General features: G+C 38.5%; 1 protein-coding gene across 2 annotated transcripts; it reads right to left on the reverse strand.

Moving 5' to 3' along the window:
* Positions 1 to 5,829: 5,829 nt before the first annotated feature.
* On the reverse strand, positions 5,830 to 23,497 carry LOC134527707 (uncharacterized). 2 transcript variants are annotated; one of them, XM_063360616.1, is made up of 3 exons: positions 23,365 to 23,497; positions 20,034 to 22,638; positions 5,830 to 12,613 (listed from the first exon to the last, which is right to left on the reverse strand). In XM_063360616.1, exon 3 carries the CDS (start codon positions 7,592 to 7,594, stop codon positions 6,626 to 6,628), a length of 969 nt encoding a protein of 322 aa, XP_063216686.1. In that variant the 5' UTR covers positions 7,595 to 12,613; positions 20,034 to 22,638; positions 23,365 to 23,497; the 3' UTR covers positions 5,830 to 6,625. The 2 variants fall into 2 exon arrangements, with proteins under 2 accessions (XP_063216686.1, XP_063216685.1); XM_063360615.1 differs by having other exon boundaries at positions 20,034 to 23,497.
* Positions 23,498 to 23,932: the final 435 nt, after the last annotated feature.

Consider the following 23,932-nt stretch of genomic DNA (forward strand, 5'->3'; position numbering starts at 1 on the left):
CAGCAGTATATTTTGACATGCCAGGGTCAACAACAGTAGACAATGTTGGGGCAAAGTCTGTGCAAACACTGTCAACAGGAAATGAAAAACAAAAGGGTGACAGTTATGCTAACTGTGTTATCAGATGGAAAGAAGCTGCCGCCTTACTTCATTTTGAAAAGGAAAACAATGCCAAGGGAAAAGCCACCAAATGTCATCTTTAGACTTCAAGAGAAGGCCATGGTCCAAGACTGGATTAAGTGTGTATAATGCAGGAGACCTGGAGCACTACTAGGCCAGAGAGCCATGCTTGTTTTAGATAATGCAGGAGACCTGGAGCACTACTAGGCCAGAGAGCCATGCTTGTTTTAGACTCTTTCTGTGGCCATGTTCCTCCATAGGTGAAGGCTTCTTTGCAGAAGGAGAAGACAGACTTGGCGATAATACCAGGTGGGATGACATCTCAATTGCAGGTATTAGATGTTGTAGTAAACAAGCCTTTCAAAGACAAAATGAGATGCTTGTACAATGACTGGCTTCTCTATGACAACCATCCATTTACTCCATCGGGGAAAATAAAAAAACCATCTGTCACACAGCTCTGTGCTTGGATCTCGACAGCATGGCAGAGCATTACTTCCGAGAGCATTGTCAAAGGCTTCAAAAAGTGCTGTATTTCCAATGATCTAAATGGAACTGAAGATGACTGCCTGTGGCAGGATGTCTCTGAAGAGGCAAGTGGTACTTCAGAGGAAGAAAGCAGCTATGAAGATGACAATGATGCAGCTGCATTAGAGTGAACATACAAAAAAATTTGTAGTGTAATACTTAAAAATGTAAATATTTTCTAATTGTTTTCTTTTGAAATTTAGGTTAGGCCATACAAACTTTTTTTTAAATAAGTAATGTGATAAATATAAATTAATTGTTATACATAAATGCAGAAAGGATTTATTTATCAACACAAAATCTATGTCTAATGAATTTTCACATTAATTTCTACCAAAATTATTTTTACATTAGTTTGGCCTCCTGAAACTGCAGGTCGCCTTATATTCGGGCCAATACGGTAATTCATTTCATATTTTATTTAATCAATTTATTAAATTCCTTTCAAAATAAGGTAAAAAAATTGTTAAGCAGGCACATTGGAAAGTGATATAAAGCTGTCAAGATTGAGAACTTTCTCTTTAATGTTACCACCTTAAGGTGAAAAATATGTACTGGCATTTAAAAAAAAAATTTTTAACATGTTACTAAATTAATTTTAGACAATAGCATTGCCTCGGGAACATGAAACGAGTCTAATACGCCACAAACATAACAAGAATTAGTTAGAATTAAAACTGTATGTTCATAGCATCTGTACGTTCTTCACTAGGGCTTACTTGTCTACATTTTAGAATTACGATAGCCATCTTTTCAAATTGAAATAATTTTAATACAGGCATAAAGCCTTGCGTAGAGCAATGTAAAACATGTGAATTTCAGGGTCTCTAGGTAGTTGTAAAACCTTTATGTTTATACATCATTTGCCGGAAATTTTGCTTGAAAAAATTTTTAGTACATGTGAAAGAGTACTGTCTTGTCGAAAGAAATCGTATTAAAACAACAGCATAATTGAAGTCTCCTTTACCAACATCCAGCGTACTTCTCTTGTAGTGATGCTATCAATTTCATTTCTGAATTAAATATCTACATCTGGGTAAATTACCAAAATTAGAACTGCAACATATTTTGCACAAACTATAGCTGCTTGCAATTATATGCCCTAATGGTTTCAGATGGGTCAGACCACAATGATGATCTGACTCCCTACTGTCATGTGAAAGGTTTCAGCAGGTTGACAGAACATGCCCTAATCATAAGTCCCACAATGGATCAACTTTCATCTTAGCAGTCATGAAGGAAATTCAATAAGAAACTAATTCATTAAAAATGTAAACCTTGGCAAGCGGGTGGTAGGAAATATGTCAATAAAACATTTAAATAACAATTTAATTTATCTACACACACCAATACTATGAAACTAGTTAACTTAAGCGAACAAACTCTATGAAATAATTTCTTTAATAATGACATTCCTACCATATCGTGACACTAAATTAATGTTTTACTATGTACCAATGGTGACCGGGAATTTTTACAAAATACCTATTGAAAGATATTCTGATATATTATTGTAAAATTTAAATTTTATTCAGACAGGCCAGATGTCCTGAGAAAATAGCTGAGGTTGGATTACAAAAAGTAATGCAATAATATACCAGTGAGAGTTGAAGGACCATCAGAGTGATCTGACAATAGGTTTGTGAGTGTCTTTGCTGGTGTGCTACTCAGTGGAGTAACGCCCAAATCCATGTACGTGTAAACACAACTGTGATGTTGCTCTCCAGTGTCTTGCTGCTGGATGACTGAAGTACTCGTGGAACTTGGTAGAGGGCCTACATTTTGTAAGCCAACTGTACCTATAAATAAGAAGAACACTATCAATACACAGCCCCATTGGCCTACTGTTACTGTAAAAAATATTGTGTATGCTACTAAATGCATAAACTTTGGAAAAAACATGTTTAGCTTATTATATTCACGTGTATTATGTTTGAAAATATTTAAAATTATACATACTGATAATCTATATAAATGCTCCTTGGCACATATTTGCGGTTTAAATGTAAATTAATTTATTTATCAGTTCAGGAATGTGATTCTACAATTTGTAAATGAATTGCCTAATTTTGGTTTAAATCTAATTCAAGCAATTATTATCAATGACAATCAGTTATATGAAGATTAAAATCTTAATTTTTAATTACAATATTACAAGATATTTAAGAGCGATATTGAAAGCCTGAGTATATTAAAGCGCCTATCTATGTGAATTTTCATATGTTTTCAAATGGGTAAATCACTTTCACTGTAGTTAAGGTACATTAATAAGTTTTAGCATTGTATTTACTCTCAGCACTTTGGAAAGAAATTAGAAATTGCAGGTCACAATAATAAAAAAATTTCATTTCTCTGAAGCAAGTTGATTAGAGTAATTTAATGTTCGGGGAATTAATCTTGCACAATTTAATTTAAAATCTGCTTAAGAACTGAAGCAGTTAACTTATAGTTAATTCTACACAAATAAAGTTATCAGTTTTACTTCAGTTTGTTCTGTTTATGTTTAAAGATGGATTTAAAATGCTTTGTATGGATTTTAACAATGCAACATCATTTGAAATTTACTAATAATCAAATTTTAAAATATTTTGTAAATTTGTATCGCTTTCAACAATACTATTTTTTATTATTACTAAGTGTTATTTCGTTGTTGAAATCCACTCAAAAAGAAATAAATACAACTTTAGAAATAAACTAAAAACATAACAACCATTTATAAAATCAATTTTTCGAGGCCAAACATAGCTTTTTACTAGTCAGCCAGAAATATAAACAAGCAACTCATAAAAATATTTTACGAATTTGATGCACACAACATATCAATATAATTGTAAGACAATATACACAAAATGATACATATCCAACCCGAAAACGTTAGAAAAAATGTAAGTTCTTTAGGATAAATAATGAAATGTGAAATGTTTGAAAACTACTCGAAACAACACTGACAGTTACAAAGAATAACAATTAATGTCCATTGGTGTCTTACCAAACAGATATTGTAAATTTTCATGTTAATGGTTATTTCTCAGAAACGAGTAGGATTTTTGTATTTCTGCCTTTTGCTAAAAATAAAGGAAAATAATTTTTTGCAATAAATAAAACTTGTTTCAGATTTTTATCTTTTTTTTAAGGAAGAGCGGCCAAACTTAATACATATCAGCAAGTAGGCTCTGGGATTCATAAAAACCAATACAAAAATTATTTAACTACATCTGCTATTCGCAGAGGGTAAAGACACAGGTTTTAGAACTGTTAATTTAAAGTATTATTTTTAGTTGTAGGTCACAACTCTCTAGAACAAAAAAAAAAAAACACTATGGAGGAAATTTAAATTACCTAGAATTGATTATCAAGGCATAAGTAAATTTGTAATAACATAATTTAAGTGATAATTCTCTGTTTTCCACAAAGAGACAAGCAAGAATGTTACCCACGAAGCCAGTAGACATACAAAGTCCAATGCTGTTGGTTTTGGTTCCGAAAACATTCTGATTGGCCAGTGTGTGGCGTGTTGTGTAGATGTGAATTCCATTTAATGAACCCTATTTATAATTTTGTACATAAGTAACCTTTGTCAGCAACATTTGCACAATGCACCACAGGAAACATAAAAGAAGCAGACAGGGTGGATTCATCTTTGAAATCTGAAAAAATATAAAACAATTAATTACCTGCGATGCGAACTTCAAAGTGTTGGTGGTAAAGGAGGCTGTACGGACGAACAATTATGCTGCTTTAATGAGTGCACATCCCATGCCATGCACTATTGCACAGATATAATGGCGTTTTCCACTTGACGGTTTGGTGGCGCACCCGGTGCGCACCCAGTGCGACCTGAAAACCAAAAATGTGCAACTGTCACGTGACAGACCCAAAAGAGTGCATATTGGTCTTGCACTAACAAGTCGAAGGCGACGCGTGAAAAGTGCAAAACAAGCGAAGTAAATGTGTACTGATAACCTAATTGAAAATTAGTGAAGAAATGCTTGTGGTAAGCATTGGCGAACAATTAAGCAGTAGAAGTTTCCAGTGTAAAGTGCTAATGTCTGGTAAGTGTTTAATATGTTAATGATTTACTGTAAATAACATAACATCCACAAGTTAATGGTTGTCTGTTATAGGCATAGAAATGGAAGTTGCTATTCCTGAGGCCACTCAAAGGACAATTGGAGCGACGACATGCGACGCACCGATTGTCGGTATGACGTTAATATATTTTGTAATATTTCTAAATAAAATGTAAGGTTATGTTTTCAAAAACACCAAACGATTTGATCCTCATAGTTGAAGTCAGACAAATTGCGAAGATGAAAGCGTGTCCCGAATGTGTGATCAAATTATTCAATAATTTAGAAGTAAAGGGACACAGTTTAATAAAGTATCTTCCCCCAACAAATACCATGGTGTTACTGGTTTTAAAATCCACGAAAATTGTGCGGTTGAAGTGTAAACAATATGTAAATGTTAAATAACACAGTGAAGTATGCTGTCTTAAGAAGAATAGTGGCTAGAAGTAAATCCAGAAAATTAATGTGCGTGAAACTAAAAGTTGGTGAGATGGGGTGGGCAAGAGATAGGGGAAACCACAGAATATAAATATCTTGGGGTTGTATTACCGGCTCATTTGAGGTGGGCAAAACAGGTAGAAAGAGTGGTTATAAAGGAAAGGAGGGCTTTGGGCCTGCTGGGAAGGGTGTTGTATGTAGTCAGTGGGGAAGTGAAGTAAAAAAGCATATTGTACAATGGTTCGGCCAATGTTGGAATATGTTGCTGCAGAGTGGGATCCATATGTGGAAGTGGAGGTACAAGAACTAGAGAAGGTGCAGAGAAGGGCAGCGAGATGGGTGATGAATAAATGGAAAATACAGGGACAGGATGGTGAGGAGGAAAGAAATGATAGGCCATCAGTGATGATGAAGGAAATGGGATGGAAACCACTGAAGGACAGGAGGAGAATAGAAAGCGTGGTCAGGATGTACAGGGTGGTAAAATGTGAGGGTGGTTGGGGAGGGTTGCTCTGCAGGCTAGCTAAGGGTAGAGCATAGCTGCCAACCTTTCATGCAAGTCATCAGTAATCACTCGGAGGTATATCCAGGATTCGGTGTCGTGAGTTGCTGTGAAGGGGTGGGGGGGGGGGGGGTGTTTAGTGTTTAGTGTTAAGTCACCCCATCCTCAACATCCTTGTTAATAACACTACAGAACATACATTAAGCTATATTTTTCAGCATAGGCATACTGATAACAGCATTTTTAAATGAATTACACTCTTTACATAAAATGTTAATGTTGTCTGTGTCATACGCTTTACACTAACATTAAACTCTTGAAGTCAGATGTTGTTTCGTTGCATGTTTTGCAGCTTGCAACTGTTTTTGGGAAAAATGTTTTTTGAAGCACACTTCCCCATCTGATGCAGTCTTTACTTTTTGAATTAGAAGTGCAGAAAGAGACTCTGTTGACAATGACGGCCTAAATTCAGTATGATTTTTTCGCACAGAACTAAAAATTCGCTTTGTGGAGGCATTGCTATGAGGGACACTCAATAATGCAAACATTACTTTACCTAGGGCACTGTATTTAATTTGACCACTTTCATTTTTCAACTGACTTATTTTCCACCAACTTTAATCAGACCTTGAACAATTTACAATGTCGTCTGTGAAATTTTCGAATCGATGGGCTGCAAACTCTTCTTCGAGCCTGTCACGCTGACTTTCTTCTATAAGTTTTGGAAATCTATGGACAAAATACTCTACAGAGTAAATGAAACATCTTGCCTAACAGAAATGTCAGCTACCTCTGCATGTTTTAAGAATGCGTCAGTAAGAGGAAACTTTTTCAAAATGTAAATACAAGCTGCAACATAAAATTCCCTCACAGAAGAATAGAATTTTCTAACATCTATATCTTTTACAGACTTTTCCTGTAAGTATGCCCTAATTTTCACACCAATCACCAGCTCCGAATCAGACTTTTAATTTTTAACCTTCTGAAATTCAACCTCTGTGATTGAAGTGGCTCCAAGTTTCAGAGCAGATGGTTTGATAAACCTCATAAGCAAGTCTGTCAGAAGACCAACAAACTTTCTTCTCAATATGTGTATGACAGGGGCTTCCTGCTGTAAATACACATTAACAGAATTAAAAACTGGGAGAACAGACTGTAAAAAATAACAGTACAGCTTTGTGACAGGATCCTGCATTAATGACCTCAATATTGAATGCTGTTTATTTAATGAATCCACTTTCAGAAGAGGACCATGACAGAACAACATTTGTAAGGCTTCCCACTGCTCTACAACCCGAGTAATACAATCAAGCAACGAAAGCCAACGTGTACTTACATACTTAAAAATTTTGTGACTTTTCATCCCACAAATTTCCTGGTACACCTTCAAAGTATTCTTCCTCTTAGAGCTTTTTTCTAAGTAATAAAATAGTTGCACTAAGAAGTTTTCAACATTTACTAACAGATGTGAGGATGCCTTCTGAGCTGCCAAATGTACTAAATGGCATGAACAGCACTGCATTAAAACTGCAGGGTGGTGTTCTTTTACAAAGGATATTACTCCTTTTGTTTCACCTGTCATTGTGTTTGCATTATCTGAAGCAAATGCAATGCAGTTTTCCCATGGAATTCTGAGAGAAGAGAGCTCTTTATTGATAACTGAAAAAATTCCTAACCCGGTGTTGTCACTAGTTTCCAAAACCGACAAAAGTACAACAGATACCTGACCTCGAGCTGGCTTGAAAAACGAAACAACCAAAGGGTACAGCTTCACAGAATTGGAATCAGTACTCCCATCAGTTGCGAACGAGAACGGCACCTGCTGCAAAATAGAAACTATTACTCTTTTTGATTCACTTGCCATGTGCTGAACCAATGCATTCGTCTTGGTTCTAGCACAACCATATTTATGCGCAATCTTTGAATCAGGAAACATAGCCCTAAATAAATTTCCTGCGTGGTTGGAGACCGATAATGGGATATTATGCTCAACTAGAAATGAAGTGAACAACAACTCTGCATTCGTAACATCCGTATCGTCACTGTTTACAAAAAAAGACGATATTGATTTATTGTCTGATTTCACTTTCGCATAATCTCGGTGTTTCTTGCATTATCATTGTAATGGCAGATCTTTCTTTTAGTACCGAACGCTTCACATTTCTAGTTAGAAAGCATCTTTGTGGAACTTTAGATTTACTTATTAGTCATGTTTTGAAGCATTTGCAGTGTAGGCAAACTTCATTTGAAACAAAGCAACATTTTGGACTAAACAAAATTCCATTGCATATTGTTGCATTACTTAATATTTTTAATGACACTTGAGGTGAGTTCATGCTGGTTATTTCTTTGATATGTACCCCTTTGCAAAACTCTATTATTTCCAACTTGTCTGTACTATGGACATAGTTAAAATTTAACCTCCTCATATTTATTTTACGATTGCAAATGTACAAACTTGGCTGAGCATTGTCACGTTCCCAAACAACTTTAATTAACAAATCTGCATTGTTCTGCTTAGATTTTCGGTAGTAGAATATGTCAGTGAAGCATCCTTTTCTGTTTTTCTGCCCCAACCATTATTTTCATTTTTTGCGGTGCTTGGGGAGCTGGCACTTTGTGGCTCTAAGCGAGCTATCTTGACAGAATTTTTGTTATTAATGTTCTGTAAACAAGAATGTTCAAACATGTTTATTATTTTGCTATATATTTATAACAATAACTATTCATTAAAAGTACACTGTTTACCTAGTTTCATACATTGTTTTATGCTTCTGATATAAATTAAATTATTGCAAAAAACTAATGTATTCCAATTAGTAACAAATCTGAGGTGGTAATTGAGTAGTTAATAACACAAGATTTTTTTTTTAAATCTCACTAACAGTTTTTAATATGATCCCTTCATTTACGAACTACTGGATCTGTTACAGATTCCAATGAAGATTTTTTTGACTTTATTTACATTTGCATATTCTTTAACCCTGCAGAGGTCGCGCGCGCGCTCAAACTCCACATATATATATATGTTTTCCATTTTCTTTTGTTATCTGCATGTTGCGGCGTCAGCCATCTGGCTACCTTCCCCTACCAGGAGGGGTGGTAAAATGTGCTAGTCAGTGCGTTCTTAGCTATCGCAAGGAGCGGTCACGTGTCATGTGCAGAGTCTGAGTCCGCGCACGTACGTGCGTGTAATGTGACTGGTGGCGTCTGAGTCCACGCGCGAGCATTTGTGAGACTTGAATATTACTTTGTTGTTGAAAAATGGAGGACCCAGAGTTTGAAGTAGAAGGTAGTGATGACAGCTGCGAAGATGTTCTCCAGGTAAGTCCCCATACTACAGACACGGAGCAATCAGATTGTGAAGATGATTTTCCAAGACAAGCTGCTTATCGTGGAAGAGATGGCAACACACAGTGGTACGACCGCCCAGTAAGAAGAGGTCGAACCTGCCAACAAGGGTGTCACAACATTGTGATACATCTTCCAGGTGCTTTGGGTGATGCAAGATTTTGAGTTACTTATGAGGAAGTGTTTGATTTATATTTTACCAAGAACATGTTGGATGACATAGTGAAGTTTACAAATTTGTATATGGAGTGTTTACAGGGCAGTTATTCTAGAGAAAGTGAAACACACACAACAAATATTCATAAAGTAAAAGCTTACTTGGGTTTACTCTTCCTTGGGGGTGTAATGAAAGCCTCACATACAAATCTCAATGACCTCTGCTGATGGAACTGGCATTGAATACTTTTGTTTGGCTATGAGTGTATCGAGATTCAAATTTCTGCTCAGAGCCTTGCGATTCGATAATAAATCAACCAGAAATGAAAGACTCGAAACTGACAAACTTGCTGCTGTCCGAACCATACTTGACAGATTTGTTGACAACTGTAAGAGACACTATTCACCATCAGAGTTTGTCACAGTTGATGAAATGCTGGAGGCCTTTCGTGGTCGCTGCCGATTTAGGCAGTATATACCTTCTAAACCTGTCAAGTATGGTATTAAAATTTTTGCATTAGTCGATGCCAAAATTACATATACAAAAAATTTATAAATATACTGTGGCAACCAACCTGAAGGTCCTTAAGCACAATCAAACTCAGGGCATGATATTGTGAAGAGAATGGTAGCGCCCATAGCAAAGAGTGGACAAAATCTGATTTGTGATAACTGGTTCACATCCGTGCCCCTAGCCATGGATTTACTAAAGAATACACTAGTTGGGACAATCAAGAAAAATAAAAGAGAGCTACCATCGATAACAGTATATATGAAGGATAGACCAATAGGGTCCAGTCTTTTTGCTTTCAACAGAGACATTACGTTGGTGTTCATACAAACCAAAAATAAATAAAAATGTACTACTCATACCTATAATGCATGCTAGTGACGATATGGATGATAAAGCTGACAAACCTGAAATAGTCACATTTTATAATTCAACAAAATCGGGAGTTGATACTGTTGATCAAATGAAATCACTTAACAATGTAGCAAGGATAACACGATGCTGGACTTTGGTAATTTTCTTTGCATTACTAAACATTGCAGGAATAAACTCCTACATGATTCAGTGCACAGATTTGGGCCGAAAATCTTCGAGGAAAGACTTCTTGAAGTCATTATCCAAAGCTCTTCTAAAAGACCACCTACATACGAGGCTTGTATGTAAAAGTCTTCCTCAGACTATAAGTCTTTGCTTGAAGGAAGTGTTGAATGCTCCACGACAAGAGACACCTGTCACTCGTGAAAACACTGAACAAAGGCGTGGGAGGTGTAAACTTTGTGACCGAACAAAAAATCGGCCAACGAAGTACATGTGTCACAATGCTGCGTGTCAGAAATTTGTGTCTCTTGAGCATGTAGGATCTGTAAACTGCCCAGATTGCTCGAATAGTGTGTCTTACACATAAAATAGCACCGATTACAAATTCTGTGCAAATAATACAGTTTCATGTGTTCTTTTTGTTGCATAAATTATATTATTGTTTTGCTTATTATTATAGGTATACAGACGCAGTAAGTTTGTGAACTGTTTGAATTTTCATCAACTAGTTTTTTAAATAAAATTTCAAGATAAACGTGGTGAATCAAACTATTTTAGAAAGTTGTGCTTAGGCATAAATTGGTAACTGGTCAAGTAATATTCATGACAACTTTTTTTGCACTAAAGCAGATTTACTTAGTGTTTTTGCTTCCTGATGATGTTTTATGCTAAAGTGGTAGAATATCAAGAAATGATTATTGGGAATTTCGAGAGAAATGTAGTAGGTAATGAAAAACTATTTTAGAAAGTTATGCTCAGATGCCAATTTGTTACTGGCATTGTAATAGGTAATCATGTTGACAAATTGTTTGCACTACTAACTAAAACATTTTTACTTACTTTTGCTTCCGGAATATGTTTTATTGCAAAGTGGTGGAATATCAGATAAAGAGTTATACAAAATTTCAAGAGAAATATAGTCATGGAAAACTATATTAGAAAATTGTTTTCAGATGTTAATTTTTAACTAGAATCATAATAATCATGCTGACCCATTGTTTCACTACTAAAGTAGGTTTACTTTGTGTTTTTGTTTTCTTATGTTTTATGACAAAGGGGTACATTAGCGAAGAGATGTTTATTAAACTGTTGCTTTAATATTTTATTAATTTTTTAAGATATTAGTAAAATCAAACTATAACTTTTATTGATTTTTTTCCCTTTCATTTTACCTAACATGAAACAAAAAATTGTCATGAATATGTGTGTAACACAGTTGCGGAGTCCTATTCCGCGCACGACCATTAATGTTAATTTTTGCGCGCGACCTCCGCAGGGTTAAAGATGTGTGTATGTGTAAACCATTGTGTGATAAAATAGGATTTTCTAAGCCCAGTGTAAATGAATTTTTCAGATTGAAATTAAAATTCCCTTAAAGCTTTATTAAACAGTGATTAAATTAACTCACAAAGGTTTTGTTTTATAGAAAAGCAAATACTTTGAAAATTATTATTATTCCTAATGTAATGCACTCAAAATGTATAAAAGAATTTCATCTGTAATGTGTTAGATTTCATCTTAATTTTTTTTTCTTCTGAGTTGTGCTGGTGCCCAAGTTTTAATAAACATTGCAAATTATACTGCAATAGGGTAATTTTAAACAGACAATTATAGTCAAGTCTTTAAGTGAACATAGATTAACTGAATTTCATGTTACGATTCTCAATTCTATACCTTTAATAATTAAGCTTAAATGTTTTTCTTTCAATTTTATGTTTTACTTAAAAGATATGAAATAAAATAAAATATCATGTGATGCCTGCCCTGCAAATAGAGCACTTTGCTGCTATAATCGTTTTACAGCAGATCCAATGTCCTTGAAGAGCCAAAAAATTGTGAAAAAATAAAAAAAAGGCAAGTTAACTTCCCCTGCCATGAAAAAAAAATATTTTGTAGGACTTAATGCAAAAAAACTATCATAATGTACACACAAAATTCACAGCTATGCTATGCTGTAGCATAAAATCAAGTAATTATCTTAAAAACCACTTAAGTACTGTGTGGTAAAAATTTTTCATTAAAAGTAAAAATGCCATCAGCAACTGTAAATGGTTTTAAGTGAGATATTGGTTACTTTGAAATTTTAAATTTAAATGGTCGTAACTGCAGCAAGTATTGTGTTTGATTCAAAAATGAACTTACACTCATCTATAATTTTCTTCTGTATGGCTTGCGCTGTGTCAAGTATGAAGGCAAGTTTGGAAAAATAGTTGGCACTGCAGATTTTGTTAAAGTTACTTTACCTCTTGGTATCCTGACGGTTTCACCTTGAACTTCGTGAACATAATTTCTTAATATCATTTGTTCCTGAAATGTGTATATATAGTTGCTAATTACTTGACAGATTACCGCTGTAATAACAGCTGTGTTCAACATGTATGCCACATGCCACTTCATGTCCTGTAACATTGTGCTCTTTAAAAACTGTGCACCTTTGAATTTGAGCACATTATTGTTCGAGCTAATTGGTTTTTAATGGATTTTCTCATTTTCAACACAATCCACAATAATAAGCCCTCATTTGTTGTATTCAAATATAAGTAAAAATAAAAATGTTGAGTAACATTACAGTCAACCCTAACAAAAATTTAATAGTTATCTCATTTTGTACTGTAAGTTTGGAACTATTCAAATCACTTCATACATACATATATATATATATATATATATATATATATATATATATATATATATATATATATATATATATAAACCAATTGTGCTTTTTGTTCATCAATATTTTTTGCATGAATTTATTTAAACCAAAATAATATTTAAAATCAAAATGCAATTAAGGTTCAGTAAATTCCCTTTATAAAGTACTTTAGGGGACCAAAATATGATACTAATTTATAGAGGAGTTACCCTAAACCAAAAAAATGTCGCTTCCCGCACATGTTTAAAAATTTTTTTTTTCATTTTCTAATTAAAACGTATGTTTGTGGTCTTACATGCCTTGTTTTTATCAATGATGTGATTTACTTACTTAAAAAAGTAAAGTAATGCAAAATATTAGTAAAACATTTAATATAATTTAAATACATAGGTAACCTTAAATATACATACATAGTAGACTTACCTCTTTTTGCAGTGGAAGTAATAGCCATTCATACAGTGCATCAGAGATGTTTTTAAATGTTCATTTCATAGGCCCTACAATACAGTATTATTTCCATATCTTCCATATTTCCATATTTTCTCCACTTTGAAAACATTAATTACAAAAATTTGGGCACTGGCATAAGTTACCGGTAAATAAAACTAACAAAATAATTATGTACTAATAATAAAAACTATGTTCAACTTTACAATGTACACTTAGTTAGACCTACAATGTTTGCATGAAATTCAGAATGGTAGATTGGACTTTTCGCTGTGAAATATCTTTCATTACCACACACTCAACTTTCCATGTTTGCTTCTGGCACTTCAGATGTCAAAAACATTCTGTGGAGAACATCAAGAGCATTGGTTGCCTCTTGCTTTGTAGGACGTTTTATCTCCAGTTCCGCATCATCCTCCAGCAGGTCTTCAGTACTACCAGCAGGAGCAGAAATGTCGTCGTCGTGTTCTTGGCAAGTCTCCAGAGCTGTGTCAACTTCAACATAGTCAGCAAATGTTGCTTCTTGCACCTGCAGATTTACTGTGACTTTTGACCATTCAAGTATATCTTCTTCTTGGCACTGGACATCAGCTTCCAGAGATGCATCTGTAGAGTTGTCAGTGCTGAAACCTGCCCTCTTGAAGCATTCTGCAATGGAAACAGGAGGGATTTTGTCCCACACCAAACAAAGTCTTTCCATGGAATTTAAAATGTTCCACTTCAATTTTGAAACATATTTCTGGTGTTCCATCTGCCAACATAGAAACTGCACTAGTTGCCTCCTGTACAAATGTTTTACTTGAGAAATTACACCCTGGTCTAAAGGCTGTAATTTGCTTGTGCAGTTAGGTAGAAAAAAAACTATCTTTACATTCTGTAACTCGACACCAACTTTGTGTGCAGTGCAAGAGTCCAGAAACAACAAAATCTTCCTGTTGAATGCTCCCATTCTGGCATCCAACATTTGTAACCACTACTTAAACAACACAGCAGTCATCCATGAATTTTTATTGTTTTATAGGTGCAAGGTGTTTTTTTAATGTTCTTAAAACATCTAGGTTTTGCATATTTACCAATAACTAAAAGCTTCAATTTTTCAGAGCCATCAGAGTTAGTGCAGAAAAATACAGTGTATCTTTCCTTACTGCGTTTCCCTCCATGGCAGGTTTTACCTTTGTGGCTTAAAATACTGTCTGGCAAGAGATTATAAAAAAGCCAGCTTCGTCGGCATTGAAAATGTACTTATCAGCATAACCTGCTGTGAGAGAATGTAAATTCTGTTTCCAATCTTCTGTCACTGTGGTATCAACTGTTGCTTCTTCGCCACATATTTTAAGTGTACTTAGATTCCACCTTGCTTTAAATCGAGTAAGCCACCCACTTGAGGCATGGAAATTATCCATTCCAAGCCTTAACGCCTCCATGCGTGCTTTCTCTTGCAATACTGTGCCAGAAATTGGTATATTATTGGATCGTGCTTGAACAACCCAATCAAAAAGATTTTTGTCTAGGTCACTATCCACACATTTACTGTACCGTTGCCTCTTGTGATGCAATTTTGCTGCATTCTCTTCTATCTTAGCTCTGTCTTTGATTATTGTAGACAGAGTTGTGGGCGCGATATTAAAGTGTTTTGCCACATCACACTTCTTCATGCAGTTGTCAACCGCTTTTAGAATCTCGAGTTTTGTTGCAATAATAATACCGACACGTTTTTTAGTACCGGTACTCATAGTGTGACCTACAGATCTTTAGTTGCGGCGGAAAGTTTCACTTGCCATTTTATCTAGTATACATTGAACAAAACTAACAATCTATTTAATAGAAAGCGCGAGTTCTTTCAATGTGTAAGTGGAATTGAATTACAATTTCAGGGTATATTCCGTTTATACGTTATTACCGTATAGGTTACGTTACGTCGCGAACAAAACACTGTTTAGATTAGCTACAAGATGCAGCGTAGCCAACCTCGAGACGCTCGGTCACAGGCTGCAGTGTAGACAGTAGGTACGAGTAATAAAACACGTCATCGCTGCCGTAACCATTTGCTTATTCAACAACGATAACATGCATAATATAGTACATTCAAAAATATTTAAAATTTGGCCCCGTGTCTTCGTTTGATGTTAATAAATTTGATTTGACAGTCAGTTAACACCTAAATACGTAAGTTGAGTAATGTTTTGCGCTAAAATGATATTTAGCCACGCGCTGTTTCTTGCACTGACGCTATCGTTTTTTTTTTAGATATGTTCATCAATAAACACACTTGTAAAGCAACGTAAGCAACGTAATATGGCGTATAGCGAAGTAAAACGAGTAAATGCAATCATTCTACGTAGAAATACTACGTAGAGAAATATTACATAAACTTTTTTTGTTCACACGAATAAAAATTGTACGTATTACCGAGTAATAATGATTCGCGCCAAGGAAAATTGTACGTTATATGATAATAATCCCTATGAATTATCATTGCCTTTCAAGGGACCGACGTGTTAATACTTTATACAGAATAGTACATAAAGGAGGGGTACGTACTAAAGAGAATTTACTGTAATAAGAAAGGGATTTTGAATGAGCTTCTAATAGTCATTGACTTCATTTGAATTTAAATATTAAATAATGTACCTACAGCACACATTGATATATTTTTCAGTTGGTTGGAGCAAACTCAGGGCAGTTGGAAAGTAAATTATTTTCTTTATAGACTTGTGGTTGGGCTTTCACCCGTTGGCATGGAGCTCCCTCTAGCTCACTCTACCAATTTCTGAAGCCTCCTCCTGAAGTCCGTCCCTCCTCTCCCATTCAGTACCCTTCCCTCAAGCCTATTCCACTCTCGCCCTGTCCTCACCAGAAACACCTGCTTTCCTGGTTCAGTTCGTCTCCACTCCCTCTGGATCTTCCACTGGGAGGTGTCACATTCTGACAGGTTAGCTTGTCGGAACTGCGGTCTCGCTCCCACTTCTCGGGGTGTGTTTTTGACTTGCATGGGTAACGATCCATCGCCCTAGGCGAAAACACGTGTTAGTACCCTACCTCTGCCCATAGGAGTGAACGCCTTTGGCAGGAACCCAAGTGGGCTATGTGGAAACCACGCACTTTCGTCTCGGGTGGTCGCCATGGCACCCCCAGAAGGCAGGCGGCACAGAATGCGCTGGAAGGCCAAGAATAGAAAACGCAAGCAGACGGAGGAGCAACAGCGACCAGCGGGAGGTAAGTTGAGTGTCCCAAGGCAAGGGCAAGCGATGTGGCTGCCGCCGCTCCCCAAGAGGCAGTGCACGGCGGCCGTCAAGATGGGCTACCCTCAAAAGGCAGGGCTGGCCGCACACGCCGACATGGCCCTGTATCCCGCCAGGCAAAATGAGATCCTGGCGTGCGGCCACCAGCCGACAGAGGTGTCTGGCTACTTCCAGAGAAGGAGCGAATTTCGTGAGCTGTTTGAACTGGAGGAAGGTGACCGATTGGTATGCATGTACTGTGACCATGCCAACACCCAAGTTTGGCTGGAGCAGGCATTTATGAACACGGCTGATATCTGGACCCATCATAACCTCCCACAGCTGCAGGAGATGTCCATCAACACCCATGTGCCACCGGCTGTGAGAAACAGCTGTGAACCCATCTCCCGGGAGGAGTGGGCTTGGAGGAAGGTGTCACAATACGGGGACGAAGTCAGGCCACTGCTTCCTTTCCACACCATGACAAGCCTCGAAGAACTTGGACATGACACCCACAGGTATGTGTTTGATTGCTACCAGTGGGATTGGTCGGTGTTCAGGGACTGGGCCGTCACAGTCAGGGCGAAGGAGCACTTCAAGACCAGATTGGGATTGGTCGACCTGGTTGACAAACTGCTTGTGCAGGGCTGCAACATGGTCACCACACCAATGAGACGAGATGACGAGCCTGAAGTTCCCCGAATACGCCATAGTGGGCACCACCTCCTGCGAGAGGATGGCGAGCGCAGTGCACGAGGATGTCCTCAAGAATGTGGAAGCATGCTGTGTCGCGGGACCCAATGCCATGAGCATCATCTGGCACTGCAGCAGGCCCTATGAAGGAAGAGCCACAGATACGCTGGATGAGTGGTGGTCCCGCATCAGCCACAACACTCGCATCAGCCTATGGGCTTTGCTACCATGCTTGCTCCTGTCAGCGACTCAAGATGAGATTGACGCTATTGCACACGAGGTGAATGGCTGGGTACTCAACAAGGTAGATCCCTTGTGTATGTGCACGGAGCCACCTATCCTCAGTGGCGTGCTGGGTGACTTGCAGACGTGGCTGCACCAGCCAAACATAGATGGGGAGAACATGAGCGTCATCTCCAACACATGGAACCAGCTGTGTAGGCGTAGTGCGCTGATAAGAACCTGGAGAAGGGTACAGCCCGACTTACTCACTGCCTGGTTGAGGTATCCCCAACTCACAGTGGAGATCAAACAAGGCACTAGCGGCATGTATGTTGGACCCAACAAGAAGGCAAGACACCCTCACGTCATGTATGTGCGGCTCAACGCCCTCTTTCCGTGTACGTCCAAGGTTGATGAGGCGCACTTGATGTTCAGGCTATCCGACCTTTTGCGCGAAGTAACTGCAGGAAGTTGGGCCAGCACTGAAGCGACCCCGCACAGCAGGGCTGAGGCTATAAGACTCGTGCAGGAGGTGTTTGACCACATGCCCGTGGGCACGGCACAGACACTCATGATAACTGCCATCATATCCAGATTGGGCGCCAAAGGTTGGCAGAAGTACTGGACCTACGTGGCAAGCAACAATGTGTTTCTGTTGCGTGGGTCCAAGCTACGGACGACCCTCAAGGCTTTCAGTAATACCATGAGGAGATGTTTCTCACTACCTGACGGAACTAAGATGACGGGCACCGAAGTGGCAGAGTCGGCCTACTGGGAGATGTCCACCGGAAGGTCGCTCATGGTGGCCGACGTCGAGCAAGGGAAGAATAACCACACGCAACCTGTCACGCACTTCAACATCAAGCACCTCCATGACGGCAATCTGGAGTGGAGGGACGAGCCCGCCGCCTACCCGGAGTATGATGCTCTCTTCTACTGTGTGCTGGAGAAGCATATGATATCAATCATGCGCAAGTTGTTGCCAACAAGAGGCCTGGACGAGCCGCTGACAGACATTATCAGACGTCGGCATGAGTGGACCGCCAGTGGTAGCGCTGCTGGGGCGTCCGTTGTGGTGGACGGCAAGACGTTCCGAGCTAACAAGAGATCACTCTTCGAGACGCAGCATGCCGAGAACTGTGTTGAGGGCATTCTCGCCAAGGAGCCTAAAGAGCTGGCCACCTTCTCAAACAAGTATGAGCCAGGCAAAGAGAGAGCCCTGTATGGAGTCGAGCCGTACCACTAAATGATATCATCGTATGTGACCAAGAGCATGGAAGAACGCATCCAGTACGTCGATGGCGGAGAGAACGGCCTAACTGGTGCCAAGCAGCTAAAGGCAGAACACCAGAAGGAGCGCATTGCCCGTGACCTGTTGCAGCACTGCGCCATGGTGGACTATGCGGACTTCAATATCCAGCATTCCCCCAAAGCGCAGGAGGTCATGTATCGCGCCATGCTAAGTGTTGCCCAGCACCGAGGAGCCCACCCACACTGGTACAGGTGTGTGCACTGGCTCAGAAAGGCTAAGTACAGGATTTATTGTGACTTCACCCCGGCCGGACCTGAGAAGCCCGATCGATTGCATGTCACCATGGGCATGTTCTCGGGCACCAGGTCCACGGACCTACTGAACACAACAATTAACATGGCCTACTTTCGTGTGGCATCCGATGTCGTATACCACATGTTTGGCCTACAACCCGAGGAGCTGCACCACATGCACCAGGGCGATGATGTTTGGATTTCGGGCAAGTCGGTTGCCTGGTACTTAGCCCTCTACTACACCATGAATGGAATGGGGTGTCGATGGCAATCTATGAAACAACTCTTTGGCAGCCAATGTGGAAAATTCCTTCGGGTGCTGTACACCAAGAATGGTGCCCGGGGCTTCCTCACAAGAGCGCTGGCCAGCTTCACGCTCAAGCAGGTGCAGGAGCGGAGAGACTTGGATTGCGTTAGCATCCTGAAGGCGGCCAATCAAACATCATGCTGCTGCAGAGACGCGGATTGACGCCACAGACGGCACGTATGCTATACGACCTGATAGTCAAGTACTACGGAAGGGTGCGTGCATACCCACGCGACCAGTCAGGAATGTGTCTGCCCAAGGCAATAATTGTCGCACCTGAAACGCGCGGAGGATTTGGAATGCCACCACCCAGGCGATATGCGACGTGCGAGAGGAGGTTGGTTGACCTCCCAACCTTCAGCAGGAACATGCCTCCAGCAATGAAATCCCTACCCAGACATATGTCACAGGACTGGCTGAGGCATGTCAGTGAGAGGCTGGGCAAGGAACATGTGCTAAAAGCACAGCCCATACTTGAACAGGGTGTCCAGTGAAAATGGATTTCAAAAATCCCTGACATTTCCCTGTTTTCCCTGACAAAATTAGGATTTTCCCTGACACTATGCTCGTTCCCATTTAAATTCTTATAAACTTTGTCAATATTTTTTACACTATAATATATGTAAAAATATACTGCGAAATTTTAAGCAACAGCAACTGTGTAAATAGGTCTAATACTAAAATACAAAATGTGAAAAAAAATATATGAAATATGTTTATTGTACTCACATATCACCATGTTCCTCAATTTCTTCAAGAGTTACTCACTAGATAGTTTTGAAAACATAAGTCAGTTCCACTTCATATTTAAAAATAATATATATAGTATTCAAATTAGCTAAGTATGCAATAGTTCCAAACTTAAAACTTTAAAAAAACCTTTTAAGTCCAATCACAAATTAAAATTTTAACAAAGGTTTTTCTTAGCAGCACTACTTTTTTAAAGCTTCTATCTGGAAGCTTAATACAGCAGCTTCTTTTTCAGCATCTTCCAAGATTTTCTTTTTCTTAGCTTCCAAAGCAGAGAGTTCAGCAGCTGCTTTTCTTTTTCTTGTGTCCTGTTCTTCCTTTTCCTGTAATAACTTCTTCTGTTGTTCCGTGTATTCCTTGTATTTTAAATATGCATTACGAGCAGCATGAATAAATCTTTTAGATATGACAAAATTATCCAGACCTCCAGCTGACAAAATACCATCATGAATTGTACGCTGAGCAATCAGTGAAATGTCCAGCTGATTTTCTACCAAGCACTGTTTGTTTATTGAAAATCCCCTTTCTACTGCTGCGTTGCCATGAGACATAATAAATATCATTTTCAAAAAAGATGCTAAATGCCCTGTATTTTCACTACAGTAAACATTTAAAAGGTCAAACCAAAACTTATCCAGGCGTACTTTGGATCGGACATGGAGTTTCAAATGTTCCTGCACTGCAGTCAATGAACACAATCTTTTGAATTCCTTCGATATTTTGTCACCTTGAATTCCAGAGAGCCAATTATGACTAACAAATATATCTAAGGCACATGACAGCCTCTTGATCGCCAAATCGGGAATAAGGGCTACAGAAGGATCAGCAAATGAAATGCCTCTTGTCAAGCTGAATGTAAGAGGTGAGCGCTTTAAAATCCTTTTCACACATTCCTGCAGGCATTTTAGACAGTCTGCTCTAAATAATTCCATATCCTTCTGACTTGCATTTTCTGAACGTAATGCAGCTCGTGTCCCAAAACCTAAGTCAGTTTTTTTACTTGACAAAAGATAAATCTATTTTTGCAGATAAATCTATTTTGCTCAGGGTAGTATTTGCCATTACGTCTGCTTTGACAAATCTAGTCATAAAATTCTTGATGACTGAAGAAAAGTCGGAAAAGAGGTACGGCGCCATGGGGTCATTTGTTTGATATTCTTTGAGAAGTGGTTCAACTTCAGCAGCAACAGATGAAAAAAAAGCAAGTTTAGGTCCAAGTAACACATCTTTAATAGCACTTTTCACTATAACAAAACTAGCACACGTAGGTTCTGTATTTGACTTTAGACCAGCAACATAGTTCCGAAGATTTGGTAAAATTTTCAATGCTCTGTCTGCAACAGGAACGTTGTCTAACCAACGAACTGGACAAAATTTTAGAGGAAACAAGCTGGAACCAGTTATTCTAATGTAGTCTGCACGACGAGTGAGGATGTTATGAAACAGGTTGTAAATAGCACGCAAGAATTTAACAATTTCCCAACCAGTTTCCTTCATTGCGCCTTTGAAGGCACAGTGTAATGAATGTAAGCCACAAGTGCCGATATCCAATATTACCCCCTCATCAGTACGACCTTCCTTCAAATCTTGCTTCAAGTCTTTTAAAAACCGCAAATTTACATTGGGGCCATCCATCGACACCTATATAATTTTGTGTAATGTATTCACAGGCAAAGAGTTTTTAAAAGCACTTAACAGGTCTGCTGCAGTCGAATGGCCGAGAAATGCTGATGTAAGATATCGAGTGCAAGTAATTGAATCATCTTCATTCCAGTAACGGACAGAAATGTCCATTTGCTGTTTCTGGGCAATTTTATTTAAACTTTCATCAAAGCCAACTACAAGATGAGAAGATTTTGATATATCAGCATGCAGTTCCTTTTTAAATTCTGGAGCCAATCCGTGAACTATTGTATAGGATACTTTCGATTTTCCCAACTGCAATTTAGCTGCAATTTTGCTGTCGTGATACATCTTACGATGCATTGCTACACTATTTTCTGCATTCCTTAAGGAATTATGAGCCATAACACAATACAAACACCAAAGTATTTCGGCACGTGTTACAGAATCATTTAATAAGTAATTTGTCAATGATTTTGATTCCTTTCTAGCACTGCCACATGTGCACGTGCAAGAACATGTTGCGGATGGGTTTAGATAAGAATTATCAGCATTCGAGGAAGTATCAGGCAGAGATTTAGAACTGCTGACTGGATCTGTTTGGAACAACGGAGGGGAAGATACTTGAGGTGAGCTGGGTACATCAGAACTAAACAATTTTGAAGTTTCAGACAAAGGTGAAGAAGACTCTGAAGCAGAATTATTTTGTGACGCTGCTGATGTAGGCCTAGTTGTTTTACAGTACACTGCTATGGATGAACTCATGTGAAATCCTTGCGCTCTTCTGCTGTGTTTCACTCCAGATGCATGACTGGTAAGAGCCTGCTTCCCCATATTACTCAGTTCAATCCTGTGATTGCAAAGTTTGCACCATCAATAGCCTGAGCCCATGAGAGGGATGGGTTCTGGTTCCATTCATCCCTGAATGTAGTTTTTCTGAGTTTTGAAGCCATGTTGTGACCTGTTAAAATAAAATAATTTTTTACCTTTATCACACTAATCTTTAAAATAATATTCTTGTGAGAAAATTAACCTATTTTTCATTAATTAGCAAATAAACGTTTCAGGCACCACAAACACAGATAAAATCAATGCAAGTACATAGGCCTATCAGCACATATTTTCTATACAAAGTAACCGTCAGCTTCAACTTCAAGCATCTTTTATAAGATAGGCCTAGGCCTAATGTAAACTTATGAACTGAAAATAAATCTGAAAAAATATAGGATATGTTCCAGCAACAATAGCTTGTTTCAGGAAATAGTCACATCTTATCTACAAAATTGCTGTGTGTTCATGTATTTTGAAAAATTTGCATTGTCTGGCATGGCCTACTTCGAAGCAAGAAAAATGCCTAACTAACGTAAAATTCAAAAAATAAATAATATAGTACGTTACAACATGACTTGTGTTTGACCCGATTTATAAACTCTGCAAGCATTCATGTCCGAATCAAAAAGTTGAACTCTCACCTTCTTAATGTTCCGGTTTATAAACAGTTTATAAACCGGAACGTGAAAAAAGGTGAGTGTTCTACTTTTTGCTTTACTCAGACATGCGTGCTTGCGGAGTTTACAAACCAAGAACATCACGAACCGTTGCCGAGCGAACGAAACAAATTAGGCAACAGTTTGCGACTTGCCCATAGAGCAACTATAGTAGAGTATACATACATTTTGTTTCTTACCTTTGTTTGGCTGATGATATAATAATTCACTTATCCATCAACAAAAACGATAACCAAAATCAACAAGAGTACACAAATGCGCGCCATTTTGGCCAGCCTAACAGGCCGCAATGTGTACAGCCATGTGCCGATTATAATCAATACGTCGATCATTGTGTACGCGGCGAATTGAACAATCGATATGCATATTGTATCGTGCTGCTGCGTGAAGAACAAACACGGCCAAAATTTCCAGACAATTTTTAAAAAATCCCTGACATTTCCCTGACTTTTCCCTGACACACGAAATTCCCTGACAATTCCCGGTTTTCCAGGTCGCTGGACACCCTGTTGAATCCTGTGCATCGCTCAACTACGCCAGCATAGTGAGGGACGTCTCCGGCAACAAAGCCATGCGAGAGTACCACGCCAAATGGGCCAAGTACCTCACCACCACCAGAGAGACTGGGGCACTCGATGACATCCGTGAACACGAGTATGATGACATTGCGACTGCTGTTGACAACCTGTTCAGGCAGTACCAGATCGCAAAGAACCCCATACACGCGCCTCCTTACACGCACGCATC

Source organism: Bacillus rossius, chromosome 1, assembly GCF_032445375.1.
Source record: "Bacillus rossius redtenbacheri isolate Brsri chromosome 1, Brsri_v3, whole genome shotgun sequence".
NCBI lineage: Eukaryota > Metazoa > Arthropoda > Insecta > Phasmatodea > Bacillidae > Bacillus > Bacillus rossius.

Coding starts and splice junctions, on each gene's coding strand:
- LOC134527707 (XM_063360616.1), bottom strand. CDS start 7,594: ATGTTTCCTGATTCAAAGATTGCGCATAAATATGGTTGTGCTAGAACC.